General features: G+C 46.8%; 1 protein-coding gene across 2 annotated transcripts; it reads left to right on the top strand.

Annotated features, from left to right (window-relative positions):
* The first annotated feature begins 1,183 nt into the window (after positions 1-1,183).
* Positions 1,184-10,146, top strand: Ada3 (transcriptional adaptor 3). Of its 2 annotated transcripts, none has more exons than XM_084576849.1 (5): positions 1,184-1,858; positions 3,453-3,602; positions 6,372-6,553; positions 7,710-7,992; positions 8,589-8,770. In XM_084576849.1, the coding sequence occupies exons 1-5, from the start codon at positions 1,523-1,525 to the stop codon at positions 8,631-8,633; spliced, it is 996 nt and encodes a 331-aa protein (XP_084432975.1). In that variant the 5' UTR covers positions 1,184-1,522; the 3' UTR covers positions 8,634-8,770. The 2 variants fall into 2 exon arrangements, with proteins under 2 accessions (XP_084432975.1, XP_084432974.1); XM_084576848.1 differs by having other exon boundaries at positions 1,185-1,858; positions 8,627-10,146.
* The last annotated feature ends 17,541 nt before the right edge of the window (positions 10,147-27,687 follow it).

Below are 27,687 nucleotides of genomic sequence, written 5' to 3'. Positions count from 1 at the left end.
TGTGGACACCTGAACCGCGTCGTAAGGGAAGGGAGGAAGGTGGGATTGAAAGTGACAAGAGAGAAAAGGGTTCCGGTAGTAGAGGGCTTCGAAGTAATTTCGACCACCTGGGCATTTTTGACATGCACTGACATCGCACAGCACACGGACGCGAATTCGTTTCGCCTCCATCAAAACGCAGCCGCTGGCAGTCGGGATCAAACCCATCTTAACAACTGCATCATCGCGGCGGACATACTATATTGCTCTAAAAAAAAAAAAAAAAAAAAAAATTGTTTCCCATTGCTTGAAGTTAATTTTCTTTTTCTATTTCCATATGTGAAGGATCGAGGTTAGAATATATAAGCCCTCTCGTCGTATTGTCGGTGACCAGGCTCTGCGCTGCAGCCTCGCTCCCACTTCAGCGTTGGACATATGCGTTGTTCAATGTACATACATTTTAGAGCGCAGCTCTTTGGCGCCCGTTTCTGGGTTTTGCGTCGTTGTCCCCCACAACTATCTCCACTTTCACTCCTATCTTCCTTCCCTTACCTACCACGACTTGGTCATGGTACATACGTAGGAGCATGAGAGTCTCGACTATGCTTAGTTGAGGACGGTTCATGGTTCAAGATAACTTTATTGATAGCGGGGATAGAGAGAGAGAGGACTTTATTTACATCGGCATGGACCACGGGGCAGGGGCTCATCCAGGGGGAGGGTCTCCTTGCCGGCTCTCCTGCGCCGTGGCCGCAGAGAAGGTCTTGGAGTAAGCCTCCTCCGCCAGGCGTAGGACGATCTTTTGTTCATCCGCATTTGGGCTGCGGATTCAGGACTCCCAGGTAATTTGATCAAGGGGATCACTTTCTTTAGCTCGCGGAGAATCGGGGCATTGCCAGATTAGATGATTTTGACTCAGAGGTACGTTGCAGAGATTGGAAGCCTCTGGGTCACCTGTCAATCCTCAGCCATGTTTGCAATTCAAATTTTCCGCTTCTTTGAAGCAACTTTAACAAATAATTTTTGTCTTTAATTTGTATAAAAAATACAAATAAAAGTTTTACTTGCCTTATGTGATTTCTCAAAAGTATTTGTGTTCAATTTTATTTTATAAAAAAAAATATTTTACTGAATTCTTTTGGCCAGATGACGCTACTTGTTACTCGACTTCAAGATGCATTTGTTTGCTGTTGGTCTATTCTAAGCTATACATTTTGTTTCAATATGGCGGCTGCAGAATTGCAGTTTGGTACACTCTAGTTTGGTGTTCGGTGAGAATGGAATGAGTGTTGTTTTGCTTCCGACTACGTGAAGTTAGACTATCATGCTGCAGATGGACATGACCTGCCACCGGACGAAACGTGCACACCCGACGTATGCTAGGTTTTCCTGAAGTGGAGACCATAGCCCGCTTTAGCGTGGCGCGTCGCGTCACTTCTGACCGCGTTTGAAGAGACGCCGTTGGACGCATCGCCACTTCCGCGTTCCTTCATCTACTCTCTTGACACCGGCAGCAGAAGCAGTTGGGCTTCTTAGCAGCGTCATGAAGGGTAAAGGCAAAGGATCCGAGGAGTGCCCATTGCAATTTCCGGACGTGAGTCCGGTGGACCACGCTCAGGAGTGCCCACGCTACACGGCGATCGCCCAGGGAGACGCGACGCTGTCTCTCGAGGACCTGGAGCCGCTCCAGCTGGAGCTCGAGACGCTCCTCGTGTCGGTGTGCGAGCGGCGCCGGCGGCTGGCGCACGAGACGCAGCTGCTCCTCTCGTGGCAGGAGAAAAAGATCCCTGTAGGCGGGAGCACGCCGTCTGCGCCGGGGAAGCGCAGCCGTGCATCGCCCGACGGCAAGCCGTCCAAGAAGTTCAGGGATGGCGGAAAGGTAAACGCACTTGCAGAAAATCTGGTGTATGACTAGCTGTCTGGGGTGGTTCTTTCGAACAGACAGATACTGGTTGTGGAAGGATAGTAAATATTTAAGAGGACTTGTTGGGCTGATTCAAAATCACGTTGTCAGGATATGAAGATGGTGACGGGCTTCATTCTGTCGCTACCTTCATGTTGTCTTGCTCAGGAAACTGTAATGAAGTGTTTTCTCATTGGCATCCGCCAGAGGACATGTCATGCGGATACAAAACTTTCACAGTGATCGTGTAGTTGAAGAAAAATTCCTGCCTGTCCAGGGTTCGAACCCAGGATTGCAAGCAAAGGAAAAAGTGCGGAGGGGAGCTAATTAGCGATTGCTTTATTGTTCAAAACACACAGTTTCAGTAATATGGAAGTATTGTGCATCTTTTATTTTCTTCTATTTTTAGAACGTCCCATGCTAGACAGGAATGAGCTAGTATGAAAGAAGAAAAGATGTTCACACAGAGAGCACCCACTTGAGTATAGACACTTTTGAATGCACATTTCGTTGATTGTAATAATGCATCGGAACTCAGTGTACATGGATCGCATATGCTACTTGTCTACAACTGGTAAATAATTTGATTGGCTTCTTCTCTCATGCTGCTTCAGTTTCAAGAGCCGAACGATGGCTGTGACGTCGGTTCGGTGACCAGTCGATGAAAGGACCAGTCGAAACAGCCTATATGAGTACATCACTACAGTGTCTCAGAAGATAGATTTTTATGTCTTCCTGGTCGCTCTAACATGTTTTCGCTGAAGTTGATGATGTCATTTCTTGGCTATGACTACATGAGAGCTTTGCTGAATTAGAGTGATAAACAAACAGACTGGAAGCGATCAGGGAAAGAACATTTTGTGCTTTTCCCGTGAGCCAGCTCCTTGACCGCCCCTTTCTCTCCAGCCGCAGGCATCCTATAGTAGTGATCTAGCCACCATATAGTGAAGAGCATCGGCGAGGTCATTCAATTCTTTCCTGCCTAACCTGTCCACAAGTATAGGTCACGAAATTCTTTCATTCGAGGTAGTAACCCACGCCTCTGTTGATGTTTTTTTGTGTCACTTGCTTTGAAGTGTCTTTGCATCAAGCAAGCATGTCGGATTTGTTGACTTAATATAAAACACTGTGACACGACATAACAATTGCTTACAGGCATAATTTGCAGCATATTTGCTGTTCATTCTTTATCCAGTCATAAAGCTTGCCAGATGAAGTCACATTTGCTGAAAAGGATCAGCACTGTGTGCAGACACCATCATTTCCAAGATTCTGATTTCTCGAGCAAAGAAAGGATTAGGTACCAAAATGTGCATGTTGCAACTAACGTTAGTAACATCATCATAGCTCAATACAGTCAACAAACAATACAGAACAGTGCACTTAAATTGTGTTGCACACCCTCTTTAAGATACATTGCTGCAGAGTTTGTGTTACCAAATGGTCTCTTTCCCATTTTGTATTGTGCTCTGTTATGAACCAAACATTGTTATTGTTCCTGCTGTACCACAGCCACATTTCCACCTACACCGTTAGTACTTCCGAGTACAGTACTTCGTTCTGTGTGCAGGTTTTTACTGGTGGCCGGCCCCCACGCAAACAAGTTGCGTCTAGTTCATCCACTCTGGCCACGGGCTCCACTACTGAAGAAGGGCCATCGGTGTCACGTAACGATGCGCCTAACCGTTTCTGGGCTTCATTGGAACCCTACTGTGGCCAGGTGCCTACTGTTTTTTACACGTAGTTAAAGGTTATCATGATCATTATCTATGTTTTCTTCATTTACAGCCTTGCTTGTCAACATTGTACCATAAGGCAGAGATACCATATGTTGGCTGGACTTTGTTTGAAGCGCATAATAACTAAGTGTCTCATGCCATATAGTGTTTAAATGCAGCTACGTCACTTTTGCCACTGGCATGTCCTTTATTACAAGGGCCTTTTGGTGGGCTTTTAATACTGCCAAACAGCGAGTGTATATTTTTCAGCAAACGTCACTAATAATTACTGGCATGTGCCCTTATTCATGTCTGTTGGTAAGGCAAAACTATCTTTTGAATCACTGGTGACTGATGGCAATACTTTGTGGCAGTCACACATCATTGCAAATTACGAGCGCTGCGACGGAGAACAACAACGAGAGAGTAAAGACAAGGACAGGCGCTACTATCAACTGAAAGTTTATTCGAAGAACACTGATTAAATACTCGCAGAAGACAACCAAAGGCACATGCGCTTCACAGATTTTTCCTAGGTATCCAGATACAAGATCTCACAATCTTGGATGCTTACAGATGGTGAGCTCACGCACGTGTCACTGTTCTTATGGATGTGATATGACTCTGACAGTTCTCTAGTCATTTGGTCTTTGTGTCTAAACTTAATCTTGGTTTTGTTAAAAAGCGGTAGGCATTTTTTCCTACTAGGCACATTTGACCCACTAGGTTTATTCAAATGACAGTCTCTATAATGAAGGGCCAAATTGGATGAGGGGGCACTATTCAAAGAAGTGTTATGTTGGCGCAGGCGCGTATTAATACATTTGCCGGTTTGCCCTATATAATTTTTCCCACATTTAAAAGGTACTTGATACACGACCCTTTCTTCACATGCGACAAAACGCGAATCATGGTCCACTTGGCACGCACCTTTTCTTGTTCTACTTTTTTGTTTCTGATCTGTAGCCCTTCTGTCAACAACCGCACAAATTTTGTCCAGCTTATTAGGAACCGAAAATAACACTTTAACTCCATATCTACTGCCGATTTGCTTAAGCCTATGGGATAACGGATATGGATGGATGTTCAGTATTGATGTGCAGGATTTATTCTATTCATTATCACATAGTAGGCTCCTCCAGTGTGTTAAAAAATGTATAGAAGAGGAAAATGATGAGGGGGCATTCATTTCAAAGTGCGGTGTATCGGCAAGTGGATATGGTTTTAAAAACATTTGTAGACTGTGGGTATGGAATGAAATTTACGTTTGAATTACCGGAGGGAAATCAGCTTCAATTTTTGGATATAAGATTGGAAAAAAAGTTGGATCATGTTTGTTGGTCTTTTCTACAGCGGTCAGAGAAGCCCTCGCTTTGTTATCATTCAGGTCATTCAAAGATAGTAAAATGTGGCATTGCAGTGTCTTGTTTAAGTTCTGCTGTTACAAAATCATGCGTTCACGCCATACATAGCAGTTTCAAACAACAGGTCCAAAGGTTAAGGTTAGCGGGCTTCCCGATGGATGTGATAATTCTAGCTAGCAATAAAATCATAAAGAAGATTAAGGCTTTTGGTAGAGAAGATACACAGATCCACATCAATAGCGATAGAAAGAAGTATGCAGTGATCCCGTATATCCATCGGTTATCCCATAGGCTTAAGCAAATCGGCAGTAGATATGGAGTTAAAGTGTTATTTTCGGTTCCTGATAAGCTGGGCAAAATTTGTGCGGTTGTTGACAGAAGGGCTACAGATCAGAAACAAAAAAGTAGAACAAGAAAAGGTGCGTGCCAAGTGGACCATGATTCGCGTTTTGTCGCATGTGAAGAAGGGGTCGTGTATCAAGTACCTTTTAAATGTGGGAAAAGTTATATAGGGCAAACCGGCAAATGTATTAATACGCGCCTGCGCCAACATAACACTTCTTTGAATAGTGCCCCCTCATCCAATTTGGCCCCTCATTATAGAGACTGTCATTTGAATAAACCTAGTGGGTCAAATGTGCCTAGTAGGAAAAAATGCCTACCGCTTTTTAACAAAACCAAGATTAAGTTTAGACACAAAGACCAAATGACTAGAGAACTGTCAGAGTCATATCACATCCATAAGAACAGTGACACGTGCGTGAGCTCACCATCTGTAAGCATCCAAGATTGTGAGATCTTGTATCTGGATACCTAGGAAAAATCTGTGAAGCGCATGTGCCTTTGGTTGTCTTCTGCGAGTATTTAATCTGTGTTCTTCGAATAAACTTTCAGTTGATTGTAGCGCCTGCCCTTGTCTTTACTCTCTCGTTGTTGTTTTGCGTCGCAGCGCTTGTAATTTGCAATCATGTACCAACTAGCTCAACTTTCCGTATCACACATCATGGGCCATATATGTGGTTGCAGCTGATTTCAGATTAGATTAGTGCAGCTATCAGCACAAAGAAGACTTTCCTATTTTGGAAAATTATGGATGTTGGCTGTGCAGTGATCCCAGGGTACGAATGACTTGTCTAGACAGCACTGCATAACATTGCCTTGAGAAGCTGGAATTTTCTGAGAGCAAAGCAGAGTCCCCCTGCGGTGGTAGTGAGGAAAAGAAGGCTGCATCTCAGGTTGCCTATAGTCTGTAGTGAAGTTTCTGTAGTAGTAAGCAGTTGTGTTGATCTTCGTTTTGTCGACTGAAAGAGGGCTTAACTGATTCCAAATTCTTCACAGTACCTTATGGAGGGGGTGAATGGCTTCTACAGTGTTGCTCTCAACCCTTGCCTAACGGCTGCTTGATAGGTGACGGCTGATGACGTGCGTGCCTTGGAAGAGCTGATGCGTGCAAGGGAGGAAGAGGCCTCGGAGTTCCAGCGGGTGCCTCCTCTTGGACGGCACTATTCTCAACGGTGGGCGCAGGAGGACCTCCAAGAGGAACAGACCCAAGGGGCAAGGGCTACCGGAGGAGGGGCTCAAGGAGCACGGTACGGGGTGCCGTCTTTGTAACTTTCACTGCACTTGCATTGCCATGTGGTGTAATATCTAATGCCTAAGCACGTTCCAGGGGGTTCCTTTGGTGTGCTATCTTCCCCTTATTTACGAAAACGACCAGAATGCATATTGTGAGGGCTGTTGCAAAAGTCTGTGTGCATTACGGGGTGTCACACACAGCAGTCTTTGTCGCCCCAGAAAGAATGAAGTGCCCAGAATGAATAGCACACCCTTGCTTCAAGATGAAAAAAACTAGTTAGTCATGTATGTAGGGTCCGTTGGCGCAAAAGCATCTATGGCTGTCATGCTTCACACGCAGGGTTGGTGATAGTTAGAATGGTTTTCTACTTTTATATCGGCAAATATGAATAGATGATGGCAGTCGAGTGAACAGCTAAGGGATAAGTTCTTTCAGGCATGTTCAGCTCCATTGTGGTTCCCATTTTTGTTTCGTCAAGTCAAAGTTTACGGATAATTTTTTTGGCTCATGGGCTGCGTAAATGTTCTCAGGAAATCTCCTCATAAACTGACACTTCTTCATATCTCCACTGAAATTGAACCACTATCGCATACTATCCCCAGCCTAGCACGCAAACCACTACGCCATGCCAGGCTCGTGAGAAACCGATCATAATACTCCTTGTCTAGCACAAGGATGATAGTAGCAGTGATGTTATGTAATGTGTGGTGTATTGTTTTTTGCTACTGTGCGTGGAGTTTTTGTAATTGTAGAACAGCGTTGCGTTGTATACCTGGTCTTGTTAAGGAAAAGATTGTTATTTAAATATAAGTCTGAATTGCATAGGGACAGATGCCTCATCAGGCACCAGCTGCATTTAGCTCCTGTTCCTGTATCAGGCATTGTATTTGTCTGTTGTCTGAACGTGAGATAAATAAATAATGATAACGTTGGTTGTAACAATGATAATGACGCCACACTTAGTGATAATGATGCTAGTTGCGATGACATTAACAATGCATTTAGTTTCGATTGACAAAGATGATAGCAGTGGTAGTAATGAGGATGAGATTAGCGATTGCAGTGGCGACGCAGTTAGGGAAAACAGTCCAGTAAAGTAAATTTCGTCATTTCCGCTCTTAAGCAGGCTTAAGAGCAGTCCTGTAATTTTTGGGACTGCGTGTTTGTAGGTCACCGCAGCAGACGCGTGGCAGCCTCAACAACTGTGACACGCCCCCGCCTGGAGGCAACAGCAAGGGGGGCAGTGGGGGTACGGAGCCATTAGGAAGCCTGACGCAGCGACTCGTCTCTTGCTTACTGGAGGAGAATTTGCTGTGTCCTCCACTGGAGGACAACCAGCTAGGACCCCCGCTGGGCCCCAGCACTGGCCTCGCCCAACAGCTGGAGCGACGTGTCCGCCGAGAGCTCCGCGATCATGGTCTCCTGACTGAAACTGATCCTCCTGACGATCAGGTTAGAGGCACAGCTTCATTCATTCATTTACTGGCATGTTGCTAGTTGCATCTTGTATGACCTTAAGTCCAGACAAGTCCCTTTTCATCACATTATAAAAATGAGCCAAGTTTGTGAGCTACTTATGCTCAAGTTTACATCACAGCACAATTAAATGGAGGAAAATACGAGAGGCCTCCCTGCAGTGGGTAAAGTCTGGCTGATGATGATGATAATTTTATCTAACCTGCATGATGGATTGAGAAGTGAAGGTTAGTAGAATATTTGCAGGGACATCAGTGTATTGAAACAGTTAATAAACACATCTTTTTCACAACACAATTTATATAGTGTAAGTCTGTGTGAACAGTAGCTTTCTGGTTCGAGCTGAATGCCAATTTTCCCCAAATAGTTTTGAAGCGTATATTTTGAGTACTCTTTGTGCTGAAAAAATATTGACCGAAGCAAAAAATTATTCTTAAAATCACGCATTTTCTCAACTCACAAGCAAACTGCTATGAGCACAGGTGGAAAAAAGTGTGACTCGCTGTAAGTAGCAAAATTTTGCTGTACATTCGTTGATAATAAAAAAAAAAACTGTTCATGACTCTGCGCAGTGTGCGAGCATCTACGAAACTGCATTCCGTGAATTCAGGTTTTAGCCGAGCTGCGAAGGTGCCAGGCAGAGCTGCGGAGCGTGAGCAGTCGGAACGGAGCGCAGCTCACGGCGCTGCTCAGACGCGCCCGCGAAAGCCTGGCGCAGCAAGAACTGAACCGTCGACTGCGGGTGGCCGACCACGAGCTCCTAGATGCCTGGCGGCGGCTGGCCCAAGTACGGCAACGCAAAAAGACCCCGTCCAAAAAGGACCGCGACCTGGCTGCAAAAGCACTCCGTGACAGGCAAGCCCTTCTCAAGCAGCGGCCTTCACATCGGTGAAACGTTACTGGAGGAACTGATGCCCAGTGATTGAGCTGCACAGTTGTGTCTGATGGTCATCGTCATGCATTTGGATTCTCACATGTCAAATGATTTCTGCATTCACATCGTACTGGTGCAACATCCAAGCCAGAAGCATTGTTGTTTGTCTGTGTGTTGTTTGAAATGTTACGTTGAGCATTAGCCATAAATGAGTGTTGTGTATTCGTGTACTGCATTTTCATGCATTCTTCGTCTTTGATTTATTGTTGTATACTCTGTTGTCTTTTTCATTGTAATGGGGGCATACACTTTCAAAGTGGGTTAGGGGACCACACTTTGCACTTGGATTAAAATCTTTCGTGCCGCTCTGCCTTTTACGGCATTCTTAGTATTTTTACGTTGTGTCATTGCATTTGATTTGCTGTTTTCTTGCCAAACTCCGCTCTTGTTCAGAACAGCATAGAAGTTTCTGCTATTGTCAGCATACGCCTCACCTGTGAAACTGATCCTCGGAACAAAGTGCCTCAGTGGCGAAGTTCAGTTACTTTAAAGCTGGAGTTAATGTAAGCTCGTTATCAGCTGGACTCAGGGGGCTAGTCTCTTATTCTTATCTCCGATAAGATTCAGAGATTTGCTGGTGTTGAGCTTTCTCTCAGTAGCGAATAAATGCCAGTAATATGGATGGTGTAGTTGGCATCCTCAATATTTAGCTTAGAGGGTACTGTGCACAAGGCATAATTTGGCAGATAACTGTTTGAGTGGGGTACAGAAATGCTGGAAAGTACAGTCAAAGATCTCTATCTTGCTTATACTAAATCGCCCTCAAGGCTTCTTATTGTGAAAGGGAAAAATCTGGGAAGTGCTTGGTGCATCTCATACTATGGTGAAAGCAGATATTTTGTCTTTGGTGAATGAAAACCATGTACAATAAGCACTTATTAACTTAAGTTGTAAATATGAAGAAAAATTTCAAGATAAAAAGAGTCTCGAGACAAGTGAAGTGCTGAAAGTTTTTGTTTACCGATCTGGTATTAAAAAAAATGCACAGCATGGTTACACTCTGTAACACATGATTTGGTGATAACAGTTGGGCCCACAGTACACACCCAACAAAACTGATGTTGAAATTGACTTTACTGAGTAGTAACCGAGCTTTGAGTTCTTTTGCTGCTGAGCCTTAATTTAGGGTGAAGGGTATGCAGATGGCTAACATTGTCATTGTAACTTCGAGTTTCTCCCCTTCATAAATATATATAGTTTTTTTATTTATACAGTACTGCTAGCTTCAAAGGGAGGCTGTAAGCAGGAGTGGGAGACATGAAGTACAAATACATCTTAAAAACAAAACAAGGCACAACAAGCCTGCTTCTGTAAACCAACACGCACAACTGAGTAAATGCAACCGCAAATAACAGAACACCATTCTGTTAAAAACAATAGAAAGAAAAGCAAAAATACAGAGAGTAACATGCCTGTTATTTCGCCAACACCATAGACTACGTATTACTGATCGCATAAACAGTGTCTAAAAAGCTACAGAGCCGTAACACGCACTCTCTTTTTATGCAACGGAATTAATATGACCCCCATTAATATAGACTCAAATGAGTTTTTCTGGCAACCAAACATTTTATATATATATATATATTTACACCTCGTTAATATGAAAACTCGCTGTTTGGCAATGAACAGGGTGAAAATGCAGGGAGTCTATTGACACCCATACTTTTTGATCTCATGAGCAAAATCTCAACTTCCCCGGCGAGGTGTTACACTTCCCACATTTCGAGTGGAAGACGCCAGATGAATGCAGCGGAAAAGTGCGTGAGGGCCTTTCCATTTAGTGGCTTAATATTTTACAATGCAAAGTTGATAAGTCGATGCCTGCATGAATGACTTTTGCCAGGTTAACTGTATTACATGAATGGCTCTGAAGGAAACTGCACAGTTCATGCTCTGTATACAGAAAGCCGAATTTAGCAGCTTTCCGCCTACTGGGCTGTGTTGTCAGGGGATATGAACTGCTGTTGTAACAGTTACATGATCTAGCCATCAGGTGCCATCAGCTGTATTACAGATAGAAAACCAGGCATGTGAAGCTGCACCATGTTATTTCAAGCATGATGGCAAACACAATAGTGTAGAGCTAAACATTTATCTAGTTTGAACTACGTTGACCTCGAACGTGCATAGAAGCAGATTCTAACTATGGTATATTTTTTTGCTGAATATATTTTTCTTTGCGATTTGTTGTTAGGAACGATTCACACTAAGGACAGATATGCTCAGAACCAGGACATAAGGGGAATTCTGCTAATGAAGCCCTTCATCTCTCATCCTGCGCAACTAACAACCGGGCAGATTTCATAACGGAACAAAGAAGAAAAGTCACTAAAGTACGGAGAGAGAGAGAGGAAATCGTGGAGAAAATCGGGCCTACCAGGCCCCCTGGATCCCTGCATGACTTTATCACGCTCAAGTCGTCATACGCTGCGAGTGTCAGACCTTTTGGTCCATGACACTCGCAGCGCGGCTGGCAATTATCTTCTGCCTTGCCAGATCCGTGGAGTGTAGTGAGATGTCCCAGTCTCCCATGTTCGGAGCAGCACCGGCCTGCAGGGTGGAGGCGAAGCCGGACAGGCTAGGAGGATATGAGTCAGGTTTGTCTTCTGTCCATTGCATAGAGGGCAGTAAGGTGGTATGGGTCAGTCGTGAAGGAGAAGAGGGGCTGGGTATGGTCCAACATTCATCTAAGAACGGTATGATCCGTATTTGCAGACGGCGCCATAAGTGGTGCTCCCTGGTAGTGCTGGAGGAAAGTGTTGAGGGTGGGTATATTTATTTGCCTTTCGGCACCAGCATTGCCTATAAGCTCGGAAGATGTACGCACACGCTGCTTTCTCCACGACGTTCGCCTGTGCCCAGTTTCTAGACCCTCGGGCAAAAGAATCAGCGGCTGCGGCTGCAATGCCGGATTTTCCAGAGTGCGCGGGCACCCAGATGAGCTCATTGCTGTAGGAGGAGGGGGAATTACTTCACATGAAAGGAAAGGTGCAGCATCTGTCACACTAGGACTGTGAATACCTGAACCGCGCCATAAGGGAAGGGAGGAAGGTGGGAGTGAAAGCGAGGAGGGGGGGGGGGGAGGGGAGAAAGGGTGCTGTAGTGGAAGGCTCTGGAGTAATTTCACCACCTGGGTGTCTAACCAACACCCCTTAATGGCCAAATAAATAAAATTATGTCCACAAATTGCCAAATTCTTTATGTCAAATGCTTCAGTAACGTGTTTGAAACAAAAAAATATCACAAATAATTTACAGCGGGTAATTATATTTTATTAGTTATTACCTGCCCCCTCGTCTAATAATCCATACCTAAAGCATTTGAGAATAATAAATAATTGGCTCACAGGACACCTGAACGGCGCTGTATGGGAAGGGAGGAAGGTGGGAGTGAAAGCAAGAAAAAGGTGCCCTAGTGGAGGGCGGGCTACAGGACAATTAGGACCACCTGGGGATCTTTAACCCACACTGACACAGCACAGAAAAAGTGTGGCAAATGCGGTGCCTTTCCTTTCGTATAAACCAATTTGTTGTTATCCAAGAAGTGCATGAGCACAGGGGAGTGACTTAAGAATTATGATGTAGTTATTGTACAAAATCACAGTCTTAATGAGACATATCTCAAATTTGGCCTAAACACCAGGTTGAGACGGATGCTGACCACATGTATGAATGGGCAGGGATCCCTGCCGACCTCCTCTAAGCCAGCGCAACCAGTGCTTTGACTGGTCCCCTGTTTTTGGGCGTAATAAGAGTTCACCACCACCACCCAAGAAAAAAAGAGTTCTGGCAAGTAGTAACTAATAAGATTACGATGTAGACGTCCGAGTACTGGCCACACAACTCGGCGCCGGAACTCATCAGATACAGGTGCGCAGCGACTTCTCCATAAACTGAACGAGCCTGCCGCTTTTACAGGCGTGCGAAACGGCTACTGGGAAAGCGACCAGGTAAAACAAATGAAGCAGTGCCCTGCCCACGGAACCCTATAGGTACATGAACCGCGCGCCAGAAGACGCGCCACCATGCAAGTGGCGGTGTTGTGGCGATTAGACTCCCTGAGCGGGTGGCGGTGGTTAAAACGTTTATTAACTATTAAACTTTTAAAGATAAGTAATTGGGCTAGGCCATCCCTCCCTCACAATACTGGGTGGAGCCCTTATTCCGGGGTCCTAATGGCAAGCAAAGCCACCCGCGACCTTTGAACCAAGGCCTCTTCATGAAAAGCCTTGAGGTTCTGGCAGCTGAGCAGCGCTGAGCTCCCATTCCTCTCTTCTTTTGTCTGGTACATTATTTTCATATCATGCCCTATCAGTGTAAGGCGTAAGCCACCAGTCCACATATAAATGAAAATGGTTCAGTGCTGCTGAACCGAATGTGGAGCGAAAGCATTAGCTGCCGGTGAATGAGCGTTCTTCGAATTTTTGGGGAAAGGAAATCGCAGTATACTTCGGGTGGACACCACGGAATCGTGGGCACCCACACTTTAACTCGTGGTTCTTGACGAATTTTTGGGGAAAGGAAGGCATAGTATACATCGGGTGGACACTACGGAATCGTGGACACCCACACTTTATTTGTCAAGGTCACTTGAAGGTCAACCGTGGCAACCGGCCATGAGCTACCGGCTCGAAACCTGGCGCAGTATTGCTATCGCAATAAAAATGCATGGTCCTGCTTTTGGCTCTGTAGCTGAGCCACTTCCGTTGCCTCGTGCGGACAAAAAAGAAAATAGAGAAGAAAAAAGAAAAAGAGGGAGAGAAAGACGCGCTTCGCAACAGCCGTCATCCACCACCGAAGCTGTGGCGGGTGCAATGACGTCCTACAACAGATACAAATCCGATTGTAGGCTAGCCCCCGCCGCAATTAATTGTCGATGACTACCAGATCCAGCCCCGTAGGACCAGGAGCAGCCACCCAAGTCCACCGCCCTCACCCTGGTTGATCACTTCTAAGCTTGAAGAGTGAAAAATAAAAGAGGGCTTGCTCACGTCCCTGCTAATTTTTATTTAACAACTTCGCTCTGTCGCCTTTGTGCGAGCATTGTGCAAATTCATTTGCTAAAAAATACATGCTACTTGGCCAACCTCGTGGGCAGACAACCGCGGCCCTATTTGGGCCATTGAACCCTTCCAGCCCTGCATAATCCGGCCCTGGGGGAAAGGGGTCTAATAAAGCACGACAGGCATCTGAAGTCTGCTACCTCGTACAACATAGAAGCGCGTGCGCCAGCGCCGCAGAAACCGCGTCTCGCCGTCCGTTTCTAAATGTCCAGATAGATACTTCCAGATTGAGGCACAGCCTCAGCCTGCGACGCCACAACACAAACAGAACCACACTGAACACAAGGTGTTCAAAGGGGCGCCGGCGCCTGACGCCAGGGTTCATGCGGACCACCACATACAACAGACTTGCGAACTGTGCTCGAGAAACGAGTTGGCAGCGTCCATATGACAAGAACTTGTTCGATTCAACACAATAGTGAGCGTTGGTTTGAACTGCGGCTTTATTTGATTTTCCTTGCTGCCTTTCCTTTGCTACTTGAGAACTTGCAGTGTTGCATCATATTCGGCCTTACATGAAATTTTATTTATTTCTGTTTACATTCAAAGCGAGTCATGCATTAATGAAGCAAAAATGGCACTTGATGGTCAACGCATTAATCCGGAACCATCAGCCTCGGCGCATGATACTGGTCGGCTGATAATAATAATAATGGGTTTACAATTGGAAAGAAAGGCGCCGTATCTGTCACACTTTTCCACGCATGCTGACATTGCACAGCACACGAACGCCTCTCTATTTTGCCGCCATCGAAACGCAACCGCCGTTGGTCGGGGTCAAATCCGGATACTAAAGACTGATTTATTTATAGAAAGGGAAAGGCGCGGTAACTGTCTCACTTGTTTTTCTGTGGACACCGCAACCGCGCCGTAAGGGAAGGGAGGAAGATGGGAGTGAAAGTGGAAAGAGAGAAAGAGGAGCCGTAGTGGAGGGCTACGGAGTAATTTCGACCACCTGGGGATCTTTAACGTGCGCTGACATCGCACAGCACACGACGCCTCTTCGTTTCGCCTCCATTGAAACGCAGCCGCCGAGGTCGGGTTCGAACCCGGGTACTCCGGCACAGTGGTCGGGCGTCTTACCACTGCACTCAAATCCGGATACTACTACTAATAATAATTGGTTCATAGGAAGGGAAAGGCGCAGTATCTCTCACACTTGTTTCTGTGGACACCTGAACCGCACCGTAAGGGAAGGGAGGAAGGTGGGAGTTAAAGTGGAAAGAGAGAAAGAGGAGCCGTAGTGAAGGGCTGCGGAGTAATTTAGACCGCCTGGGGATCTTTAACGTGCGCTGACATCGTCCCCCGCTTGCCCGGCGTATACTGCAATCTAGCTGCCGATACATAGACCCAACTCCGCATAATCTCATTTGGGCACCCGGTCACCAGGGACTCAGGGGAAACGAACAGGCCGATCAGGCCGTCCGCGCACTCTCTCCCCGGGCTATCTCCTTGTTCTTCGAAGCCTACTCCCAATCAGACAATCTGGCCCTTACATTCAAAGACATCACCGATTACTACAAGGAGGAGCACAGGCGCTACCCGGCCCCTTGTAAGGGACTGGATCGCGCTGACGAGCGCCTCATCAAAATTTTTACCAATACAGTACTGTGCCCGGCGATGCTTAAACATTTCAACCCGTCCTTTGATGGTGCGTTCCAGTACTGTGGGAAGGTGGCTGACACCTTTCACATGGTCTGGGCGTGCCAGTCAAACCCATCCATTCCCCCCAACCCCAATCCAACTAGAGAGGACTGGGAGGCGGCCCTGCTCGGCTGTCAAGACCTCAAGGCTCAAAAGGCCTTGGTTCAACGGACGCGGGCGGCGTTGCTTGCCAATGGGGCCCCGGAATAGGGGCTCCACCTTAAAGCCCCTTGATCCTTTGAAAGTTACGCCAACGATTGAACTTTGCCGCCGCCGCGCTACCTCCTCGCCTCCTCCTCGCCCCTTGCGCGCCCCTTCGCTGAAGGCCGGCTCTCCGCCCGATTTCCTGAGCGACGATTGGTCTCCCTGCCGTTGCCATTGGAAACCGACGCGCGTCCGGCGTTTTCCTTGTGTTTTCTTTTTCCTTCGCGCCATTTTTCCCCCAGTCTCTGCGAGCGAATATTGCGCGCTGTGCTTTTATTGCAGCGTGCAAGCTCTATGCCGTGCTGTTGCGCGTACAACTGCAGCAAGCGACCTGAAGATGGTTATGCGGTATTCATGATATCTCAAGGCAAGCGTGAAGGCTTGCGCTCGAGTCAATGGATTGACAAGATTAGTCGAAAGACGTTTATTCCTAGAAACAACAGAGTTGTTTACGACGTCGAGTGCCTTTCTCACTCCCCGTAATAACGCGTCACCTGACGCTGCGTTTTTTATTCCTGCTTGCTGCTCAATATTTTTGCGGCGGCAGCATGTTCATTGTATAAAAATAAGGTTGTCCTCTGCAGCATGCTGAATATTCTGCGAGGCTCCAAGGCTCCATCATTTAACACGCTTCGACTTCTGTACAGTGAGAAACAGGGCGCTATAATCTGCTTTTTGCTGTCAGAAATAACTGGAAAATTACAGTCTCTCGATTGCATTTGTCGCGATTATGCTAGGATCCCTGGCCTCCTTCACTAAAAATCAAAATTCGGGCTTGTAGAGGAGCTAGCCTTTCCAGCTTTTACTTGTAGTGTGCGTCGGTTACTCGGGAGCATTGAATGCTGGCCCTGAAAAACTCTTTGGCAAGTAAACCCGAGGTATTGCGGGTAATCTGCACTAGTTAGGTCGTATGGCATTTTTATTTTTCAATTCTTGAATGTGTCTTGCAATGCTTCGACGCACGCGTGGGTTAAAAAATATGCGTTCGTTTTATCAGGGATACGGCCAATGTGCAGGAGGTGTTCATATGATCACACACGCTTCACTTTGACCATGACTACTAGGCGTTGGCAGGTTACCTTCGCTTTGAAAGCTGGAGCTCTAAAAGCGCGATTCCGCGTATTCATTTATTGCGAGAAAAGTTATCCCATCGATGTCAAATCAGCCGGAATCATTGCATCAATTTTCTGTATTTACGAAACTTAAGCAATCAATGATAATTATAGTTATTATGTAAAAATAGGGGAACATTTTGCGAGCAACAATTCTTAACACTGTAACATATTACTCATTTCAATTGTATGCTAGATTTTTTTTTTCACCTAGCCTGAGTAATTATCTCATCGCTCTATGTTCTAGCTACATTTCACTGAAGACCAGTTTGAGCCGCCAATATTACACGAACTCGAAAAAAAAAAAAAAACAGACCAAACGCAGTTCCATCAATTTTCTCTCACCGACCTGTCCTGAAGTAAAGGAAGCCTCCTCGACAGAGACATGAACCTCGCGCTGATAGTAGTCAGTTATTTCTGTGGCTTGCTCTTTTCTCACCTCCATTTATGAGAAAACAAGAAAGTATAAGAATTAAAAGTCAATGTATAGTTGTCTCGTCAGATATTATGAGATAATAGAGATATGACTGACAACGTAAGTCAATGAAAATTGAAGTATATCAATGGGTCATGGGACGGCATCAGATTAAATAGTGATGGTTATGAATAGTGATAGGTAATGATGGTGACTGTTACGGATAATAATAGTAAATTATAGTAATAGGCCCGGATAGTGAGGTGATAGTGTTCGTTGCGGATAGTGACAGTTACGATAGGTCTCTGGCATTAGTAGATATAGTGATAGATAGGATAGCGATAGTTAATGAATTGGCAGTTATATGCTTTCTCATTTCCGCACGTTGAAGACCTATGTGCACCTTGTAATTTTTTTTATTTGATTGTTGCGTTCAATGAAATCAAGCTCTTTTACACAGCGCATGAGACCACAGCATGCTTGCCCCAGAACTTCAGTGTATCGGCAATAGGGCCCACCACTTCTCCCAGTGTACCCTGCTGTCTTTTAACCACACGCGAAGTCAGTGAGGGGCCACGTACTCATAAAATTATTTAATTCCTCCATCAGCATCATATCAAGACTGCCGTGGCAAAACTGTTCCTTGCCTCGAAGCAGCAAGGAACAGCTCAAAATTTGATTTTATACAAAATTAACTAATGAACGCAGATTATCGCGGATCGCTAACTAGCACAGTGCCATTACACTTGGCCTAAGCTTTCCAACGGTATACGGTTCGGTGTTGCAGCTAAAATTTAGATTTTAATTGCAATTTACTAACTATCAATTAATTTGGCCCAGTAATTGATTGAAATACATGTACAATTAACCAATAATCCAATCTCATGGTTGATCACGTGACATATACTATGCTTAGAGAGATAGCTTGACAGCAGCGAAATAGACTAAGTCCTGCTTTAACCTTCTCTAATCTTGAAGCTCAAAGCACCAGCCCGGATCGTTTTCTGAAGTTTTACCGCGGTGACAGATTTCACGCTCTAAAAAAAACAAACATAAAGTCAGAGGCAGTACTAGATTAAGTGCACAAAGTAAAACCTTATCATGAGACTTAAAAAGTGTCTGTAGCACAGAACTCGCCTGAAAGCTTTGTTTATCAGCATTCCCCATTCAAACAGTTCTAAGAAGAAAGCAATCAATTCATGAACTTTACTATAGGCATTCTCAATGCTTTTCTCGCAATTTTTCAAAAATTTTGTGCACTCCTGGAGCGCAGACCTGGCCCAAAAGCTCGCGCTTCACTCACTGCTGCGGCCGGCCGGCGGGCGTCAGGGGGAAAAAGCGTGTCGTGCGCAGCGCTCGCCGCCGCCGCGCGAGGAGAATCGAGGAGGAAAGCGCGGCGCGGAGGAGAGTGTCGCTACTTTCAAATTATCAAGGGACTTTACTCCACCTAGTATAGGGGTTCCACCTAGGGAGACCGATACGTCTCTAACCCAAACACCTCTGTAACCATTTAATTGTTATTTATAAATGTTTTAACCACCACCACCACAGCACACGGACGCCTCTTCGTTTCGCCTCCATCGAAACGCGGCCGCCGAGGATCGGTTTCGAACCCGGGTATTCCGGCACAGTAGTCGGGCGCTGAGAAATCATTTCGCGTTGAAATCACGGGCAGCGGGTAGCTGGCAGCTGACATGACCGAGTACCGTGATCTGTCGTACAGTTGTGCGACGTCCCGCCACCACTTCAGAAGGCCGATTTGACAGCAGCTGCCAACTCATGCTCTCGCAAGAACCTTGCATTTCGAGTCAGACATGCGATAGCTAGTTAAGCTTGGTTAAGTATAACTATGTCGGCTAATCGTTATTATAACAATGGTGGCTTACGACTGTATGTCGAAGAATATGTGTGAGATAATGGAGGCATGAATTAAAGGATTGGTTACCAAGTGAGAGGCAAAGTCATACAGGTGAACGGGGATTCGCTAGGGGAGCCGTTAACGCTGTTGCGTCATATTCTAAGAGGCGGAGCTTAAGTGTCCCACTCAGACTTTTTCATTAGTATGGGAGGACATAGTTGCTCACCTCTTCGGTCGCATTTATTGTTTGGTTTAGTTACTACGTGAATAGTCGGGATGTGTAAAGTGCCTTGGCTTTAGGCTAGCTAGGTTTGGCTACTTCGTGCCCAATTGGATACATTTATGGCTTTATTGGTGTCGAAAATTTAAACGTCCTTGCTAATTTTTGGCTACTTTCGAATCTAGGTAACCAGCGAATTAACGTCTTTTTTTTTTTATCATAGGCCCGAGCTTAAATTTTTCTTCAGTACGTCAGAATGCCGTATTTGAACGCCATTATTATGTTGTGCTTGCCGCGTTGAGATGTTACGTGCAAACATGTCCCAAATTTCACAAAATACATCTCGATCCTGTGCGCTTACTGTTCCTTAGACTCTCTCCCAGGCGAAACCCCGGATTACCCCCACCTCTTCCCTTTTCCGCTCTTCAGTGCTGTGTGGCTTTCCTTAGAACTAGCAACTACGCACGTCCCATCGCCATTCCGTCATATGTACTTTAGAGAAGTAAGGAGCTGGCTTGCTACTTATTAAGGGAATGCGCTCAAATATTGCTGGTAAGTGCGTTACATAATAGAACGAGTACTTTTGAGCATTCTCTCTCTGTATAAATTCTTGGAACAAAGCCAGTGATTTACTGTTTCTTAAACACACTACTGGGTTTTAAATTCGCAGGGTGATTGATCAGCGCTTAGCGGTAATTTTGGGAGCTACTCTGCAACGGCCATCACGATGTCATGGTGACTGACAGGCCACCAGAGGCTGCCGTTCGCTACACCACGACGGCAACGTCAAACGCACACTTCCCGCAGCTGCAAAAGTCGTCTGCTTGCGGTGCTTCGTCTGCTTGAGGTGATTGATTGATTGATTGATTGAAAACTTTGTTGAGTGCATGGGAGTTCTCGGAGTTGTGGGTGGTCCGTCTATTCCAGACCCAGTGGCCTGCGCCGCAGCGTGGGCCCTGCGAACCAGTCCTCGCTGTGCAAAATGGCCTCCCACTGCTCCAAATTGGGATTAGGAAGTTTATCGATAAAGGGATTTAATTGGCATGCCCAGACCATGTGAAAAGCCGTAGCAATTTCTCCACAGTGTGGGCACTCTGGTGTGTAAAGTGAGGGGCACCATTGGTGGAGTTTAAATGGTGTAAGTGTCTGTTTGTAGCCGGCGGAGGGTGTGTTGTTCTGCCTTGTCTAGAGTTTTGTGAGGTGTGCGGTATGTCTGTCTGGCCTGTCTGTATGCCTGCAGGAGTTCAGCAAGGGTGATTATAGGCTGTGTGGTATGCTCTTTTTCCTCATCGGCTAAGGGGGGATCCCGGTGTAAGAGAACTCGGGCGTGCCGGTGGGCGGCGTCATTCCCTCCTGTGTGTTCCGTGTGTCTCGGAAACCATATGATTGAGGCCCGATTAGGAGGGTGTTTTGCTAATAGTGTCAGACATGATTGATGGATGAGTCCGCTGGTAATATTCCTGCACGAAATTTGGGAGTCGGTGAGTATAATAGCGTTTGGGTTGGTAGCCAGCGCTAGTGCAATGGCTGCCTCCTCTGCGTGAGTGGGGTTAACGAATCCCGAGGGCAAATTAGTCAACTGCGCATCAGTTTGTTTGAGGTGATATACCTTCGCACACATAGTTCTGATTTACAGCGGCTGCATCCTTCTGTCGGTGGTGCTGGAGTAAAGCCCTTCGCATCCGCTCGAGACGATTATACCTTGCTGTGCAGTGAGCTCCGGGTCCGTTATTGCAGACAACGCAGACGAGAATGAAAATATAGGCAATGACCGAGGAACGTGCGGGAGGAGGAAAAACCATGCTCGGGAAAATGGGCGCGACAACCCGGAAGTCGGCAAACCAAATGTAAACTACACCCATGTTTCACTTCATCCCTGTCATATTCGTCTCGAGTGGTCTACTAGGCATGTGGTGGTGGTGGTAGTGGTTACTTACTATCTATACAAAAGGAAGGAAAAGATGTTTGCCAGCCCCGGTATCAGCTATCTGATATCTGAAGCACCTGAACTGGGGCGGCGGAAATAAAGGGATAGCGGGGAAGACGTAGGGGAAATCAAAGAGGTGAGCGATAGGGCGAAAGAAAAGGGTAGGTAAAAATAAAAGAAATATATACACTATAGTACAGTATACAATAGTTAGCTTGAGGCCCACCCGCAAATGTATTAGGTCACTGAGCACTCTGCACATCGTGCGGGCCTCCGCAATAGCTCTGCGTTCAGGCTACTGTTCACTACGCACGCGCTTGCACACTATACAAAAACACTGACGGCCGTCGTGGGCGATCGGCCGTTATTGTCCGAAATAGCACACGCAGAGCGTTCAGTCACAGCGCGCACTATCTGGCGAGGTGATAGGCGGGTCATCAAGCCTGCCTGTTAGATATATTCACACAGGCTCACGTGTGTTCGCTCGCGGACGCGCGCACTGCCAGGCGGCCACAGGAGCACAGCTACGCTGTCCGGGATTACCCCCTGCGCTCTGTAAGCCGCCAGCAACTCACGTCGTGGTTCTGCTAGCGCGGCGCAGTGCAGTAGAAAATGCTCGAGAGTTTCTGCCGCGCCACAGCCGTCACACACGTCACTGGTGGCAAGTCCGTGGCGCATCCGTCGTTCCCCAGGCCACACACATCCAATGCGTGCACGGAAGATCATACTATAGAATGGACAGCGACATCAGTCCTAACCACTGGACGAAAGCACATCGCAAATATTCAGGAACAGCAGGGCGCATGCAAAAATGCCAACCCGGCAACATGCCTAGTTGGCATTTTTGCATGCACGCTGCTATTTTGAATATTTGCGATGTGCTTTCTTCCAGTGGTTAGGACTGATGTCGTTGTCTATGAGAAGCAGGGGGCGGAGCCTGCGGTTAGCCGCGTGATGACGGAGTTCATTTGTATCAGCAGCGTGCACACAATAAAAAAAGAAAGAAAAGAGAATAAGGTAGGACAGGGGATAGGCCTAGGTCTGTCCTATCTCGTTCTCTTTTTTCCTGATTGTGCGCGCGCTGCTGATGCAAATGAATCCCAACCAACTAGCCCGGAAGATCGTGTCATTCGAGTTTTTCATGCCTGGCCAAAACGACGGTACGTAAGCAACGGGCTTTCATCAGTGAGCCGAGGGGAAATATGCTCTGTATCCAGGTATGGTGGCTAAACACGGATGATCTTTTAGGCACTTGCTCGAGCATGTCCTTCACCGATGAAAGATGTCGGTGTGTCCCCCCTCCTCGGATGGCATCGATTTTCTCATCTGGCATCGGTTCGGAGTGACAACGACTAGGTGGGCGTGTCTATACGCACAAAAGCCAACGGGAACGCCTACTTTGCCACCGAGCAGCGCCCGCTCTCGACGCAGAAACGAGCTCAACGCTCGTGCATACCGTAGTTGGGCGAGTATAACGAGCACCCTATGATTCAGCGCCCAGCAAACCTTTCGACGAAATGGCAGGGTAAAGTCTAGAATGCTCGCCGTGTAGCATCAGCTTCATTTTGAAAGTAGAGAGAGAGAGAGAGAGAGAGAGAGAGAGAATCACTTTATAAAGCAGCGATAGATTAAGCGCTCGAAAGATGTTGAATATATACCATCAGAGAGCGCTGGTCGTCGTATTTTTCCGCCGTCAGCCAGGTACGAGCTGGAAGGGGAGGGAAAAAGGGTTCCAGAGGGAAATTGCAGCCCTGTAAGAGACAGGGATCCAGACTGGCATAGGATGAGGGTCAGGTGGGGTCAGAACACATGCAAAAAGAAAAAAAAATGAAGGTGCAGGTGAGAGAAGTGTTTGTGCAAGAGCCGAAAACGGTTTAAGAAAATCTAGGAAGCAGAACTTAAAGGCAGATATGCAGTGTGAGCGGCGAGGGTTTACGAAATTCAGAAGCGCGTGCGTTGCATTAAGGAAAAATGGCGCGTAAATCACCTCTCGCACAACAACGCTTTGGATTCCCATCGCTTCGACAATGTAACATGCGAGATACACGGAGGAAAGCCGCTCAGCAGATCACGATTAGACAGGCGACAGCAGTGCGCAATATCTGGCTTACGCGGTGTGGACGCCGTGCAAGAGGTTGCTTTTCTAGGACGGCTTAAACGCGTATTTATGCGGAACATGACGCCGAGTTAAGCAAGGCCGGGCTTCCCTTTTCTCTGCGGACGCATATTTGCACGCGTTCGCACCGGAGACGAATGGGACAAAAGAAAACGAGATCTGACGAATCCAAGCTCGCCCGTCTATCTGTGGGATGCGGTTGTTGGTATTCTTTTATTTTTTTAAATTTCATCATTTGCCCTCGGCGTAGGTCTTGTGTGTCGGCACGCGTTCGCGGTGCATCTGTGATTTGAATGTATGCAGATGACTTCCGCTCGTGCTGGATATCGGGGAGACAGGTCGGCGGTGGGCGTGGCTGGTCTTCAGGTTGAGATAAGGGAACACCCGCCCGCCTCGTGATATGCGCTAGAGCTCCGTGCCCGCTCACATGGAGTGCACGTCGCCCTTTGTCAGAGTCGTACAGAGTTTGATTTAAGAGGGTCGCTCGTGTAGTGGCGCCGAGACTCCGTGGTTGAAAGGAAGGTTGGGAGAAGGGGCGTTATCAGACGCTGGGTAGCAACATCCAAGCGGTACGTGCTAGTGGGAAAGTAAGGCAGACACTGTAGTCTCTAAGGCTGCATTCATGTCTCGCGTGCGGGAGTCAAAAACAGCAACGTAAGTTGCGTTACCTCTCTGCACGCGATCGACCGGAGGCGTAAGGAAAACGCACTTTTGCTGATGGTTGGTGGCCACTTCTTCTGTGTGACTTCATGTTGCGCCCGGATGAGTTTAAGATGAATATGAACAAATAAAAACGCTAATGCACGATGTGACTTGGTATACCTCTGGTACTATGCTAATTAGGGTTTGGTCTACGTTAGCCGGTCTCTTCGTCAAACCAAAAATGTTACCGCTCTGTTCTTTCTTGAAGTAGCCGGAACACCTAATGGCGTGAGGTTCATCCGATAAGGTTTAGTGCGCCGTCCTTGTCCACAATCAGATAAGGTACCTGTTAACACTTATGACAAGCTCGAACTACCCGGAAACAGTTGCGTGTGACTACAACCATTCCCGAGAAAAACGGGTTGCCTCTGCAGAGTAGGTAAAGTGATAAGGAAGCGGGCGGTCGACATTGGACAAATACATCGAATAAAAAAAAAAAAAATCACCGAGCTTTGCGACAATATCAGCAATTCGCGTGACTTCTCTTACTCACTCTGCTACACCCAAAGAAAAGCGAAGAAAAACGCCCGATAAATGTGTGCAGGGTGTATAAGACCTCCCATGCTCTTTTTGCTGTTCTTTGTTAGGCTAGAACAAGACTACAAGCGACTTTTCTTGCTCTAACGCCACTCAAAGCCAGTGGAGTAGAAATTTCAGAACGACTTTGTTTCTCACACCACTTCATACGGATGACCGCTCGGGGTTTAGGGGAAAGTGGGGGGGGGGGGGGGGGGGCTTTTATAGTATACGTTTATGCTTCGTCGATACTACAAACATCATGTTAAAAGACGGGTGAGAAAGGGGCAGGAGGTTGGGACCGCGAGAATCATAACATGCCACGTTAGGATGCGTCATCTGTAATACGAGGAGCAGAGCGACATAGACAAGAGCTGAATGAACAAAACCAATCACCGCGCAAGGAAAGGAAGCCGCTCTCTGCCACTGCTCGCCCGCATCCTTTGCTGGCGCAAACTAGCAAGCGATAATCGGCGGGTTTTGCGTGCGCCTCTAATTACAGCGCCCGAACGCGCTCGTCGGCGGAAGCGCACAAGAACAAAGGAGGCGCAAGATCTCCCCTCTCTCCTTCTCTTTCTCTCTGGGCGACGCAAATGATACGCCTGCCAAACGTTATAGCGCTTACAGAGAAGAGAGAGGAAGAGAGAGAGAGAAGCTCGTTTGGTGGCTCCATTTGTGCTGCTACTGCGGCGCCGCCAGGGGGTTTTCTTTCGCTTTTCAAAAGGCGCAAGGCCTGCTGCTAGTTGTTGGCTCTCAATCTGCCTTCGTCCTCACTAGGAGGCGTGAGAAGGAGGGGGGGGGGGGGGGGGGGGAGAGATTGTCCTACCACTTCTGGCCGCCTCTAGCGCATGAGGATCGACGCCAAGTGTTAGTTTGTTAACGGGAGATTCGAAGAAGGGCGGATATAAGGGAGGGGGAGGGGAGCAGCAGTACAGCTTTGTTTTCACTCCCGTTCTAATCTCTATAAGCATAAAGCCGCGTTGCGGCGGTTGCCTCTCAAAGCGCAGATTGCGCTTACAATTAGACCGAGTTGTCTACCCCTCCTCTCATTCCGTTCTCATATCTTATACTCTTTGCTTACTGCAAAGAACAAAACTCCCCCCCCCCCCCCCCCCCCCCCCCCTCTTCTGGTCGTCATCCTTTTCTCTACACTCCTGACTCTCCCGGAAGAGACCAGTGTTTCCCGTGCACGGCTTTAATTTACTAACGGCTTCTGCCTTTAACTGGCTTGGGAACGCCAAAAGAGAGCCCGATGAACAAAACGAAGCTTCTGATTAGGCTGAAACAACAACGCCCCAGTGCGGCGTACAGCATACACTGTGGCCTGGGCCGTTGCTCTAAGAGTGGGCCGCAACAGCGATGGAGATAAGGCTGAAAAGCGTGCTGTACATGCTGATGCTCGCGATTCGGTTTTGTCTGGAACGCGTACGTTTGCGGCGTGGCCGTGAGCTTACCCCGACTTTGAGGCGTAACAAAGAGACGCAAGTGAGTGTTCCACTGCTGACCGAATGCAGAGAGCGAAGTAAGAGAAGGAACTACGCTTAACGGCCTGGCTCAGGTCAGTGTGTGCAGGCAAGCATATGTGGCTTGTTCTAAATGCCGAGCCGAGCACGCAAAAGGACAGACGCAGGAAGAAAACGAAGAAGACTGAAAGAGCGGGTTCCGCCCGGCTCCGGTGCTGCTTTTGTGCGTGTACGGAGCCCTCCCTCTGCATTCCGAGCGACATAGAGCACAGTGAAGATGAATAGCTGAGACTGAGACCAGTCTTTGGAAGGACACTATAGGGTGCGCATGGAGTGGCGTCGAGTGATAAAGGGTGTCGAATTTGTGGGTAACGTGATGCAGCAAGCACCTCATTGAGATGACAATTTTAAAAGAAAAAAAGAAAACATTTGAGGGACACTTAAGGTAAACATTTGAGGGACATTTAAGGTAAACATTTGAGGGGCACTTAAGGTAAATATTTGAGGTATAAGGAAAATAAAACCGCAGCAGACACAGGACGGAGGCCTGTGTCTGCTGCGGTTTTATTTTCCTTATGTCTCACCAACTGGCCTACACATCTACCCTGCTAAAATACTTGAGGTACACTTAAGGTAAACATTTGAGGGACACTTAAGGTAAACATTTGAGGGACTCTTAAGGTCTCCTTTGAAGTGTATGTCATGGCAGCGTTAATACAGTTCCCGTCTGTCACTTCTCAAGGGGATCATCATTCGAGTTCATGCACTTTGATATCGCTCAATAATTGACCCTTTAATTTGCGTCTCTGTTATTTCGCACATATTCACTAGCATACAGTCGTAAGAACCTATACTGTAAACAAAACCGCTTCCTTAAAGGTGTCTTGTTTGACTCACACCTTCAAGAAAAGGAGTAAGGAGCTACTAATGCACCCTTTTAATCGGTGCAGTGTTCTTTTGTGCATCCGTTAAAAGCTATGGTTAAAAGGGTGCATCAATACCCCAATGCACGATGTTTTTGGAGGGTGTGAGTGATACTCTGAAACGATGCTTTGCAGAGTACATCACGTGCAAGGCCGCCCGACAGAGATAAAAATCCTCGCTTTAACCACTTCGTACAAACGCGCCTGCGTGGTCTAAAGGCAGCGTGTTTGACCCAGGATGCAGTGGGGTCTGTAGGCTTCGATTCCCGTGTCGCCCGCATATCTCACATATGCTATCCGACTTCTCAGCTCCTGCCAAATCGGCCATGTCAAGTAGTTTTGTGAATTCATGGAACGCAACTGTCTAGCTGCTGTTTTTTCTGGAAACCGTCCACAAGCATACATCACACGATAATGCAGATGCCGAACCTTTGCCTTAATGTGAAACTTTCCGCAGAACCTACGTCGTTATGGTAATTAATGAAAAAGTTTGAGTTCCTACGAAATTTAGCGACTGCTGTTGAAGTCAGACAAGTTAACTGTGAAAATCGTCTCGAAGATGACTGATGCCA

Source organism: Amblyomma maculatum, chromosome 8, assembly GCF_055883805.1.
Source record: "Amblyomma maculatum isolate TAMU_Amacu chromosome 8, ASM5588380v1, whole genome shotgun sequence".
Lineage (NCBI taxonomy): Eukaryota > Metazoa > Arthropoda > Arachnida > Ixodida > Ixodidae > Amblyomma > Amblyomma maculatum.
Note: the sequence above shows the minus strand (reverse complement) of the source record. Positions and strands in the feature narration are given on the sequence as shown.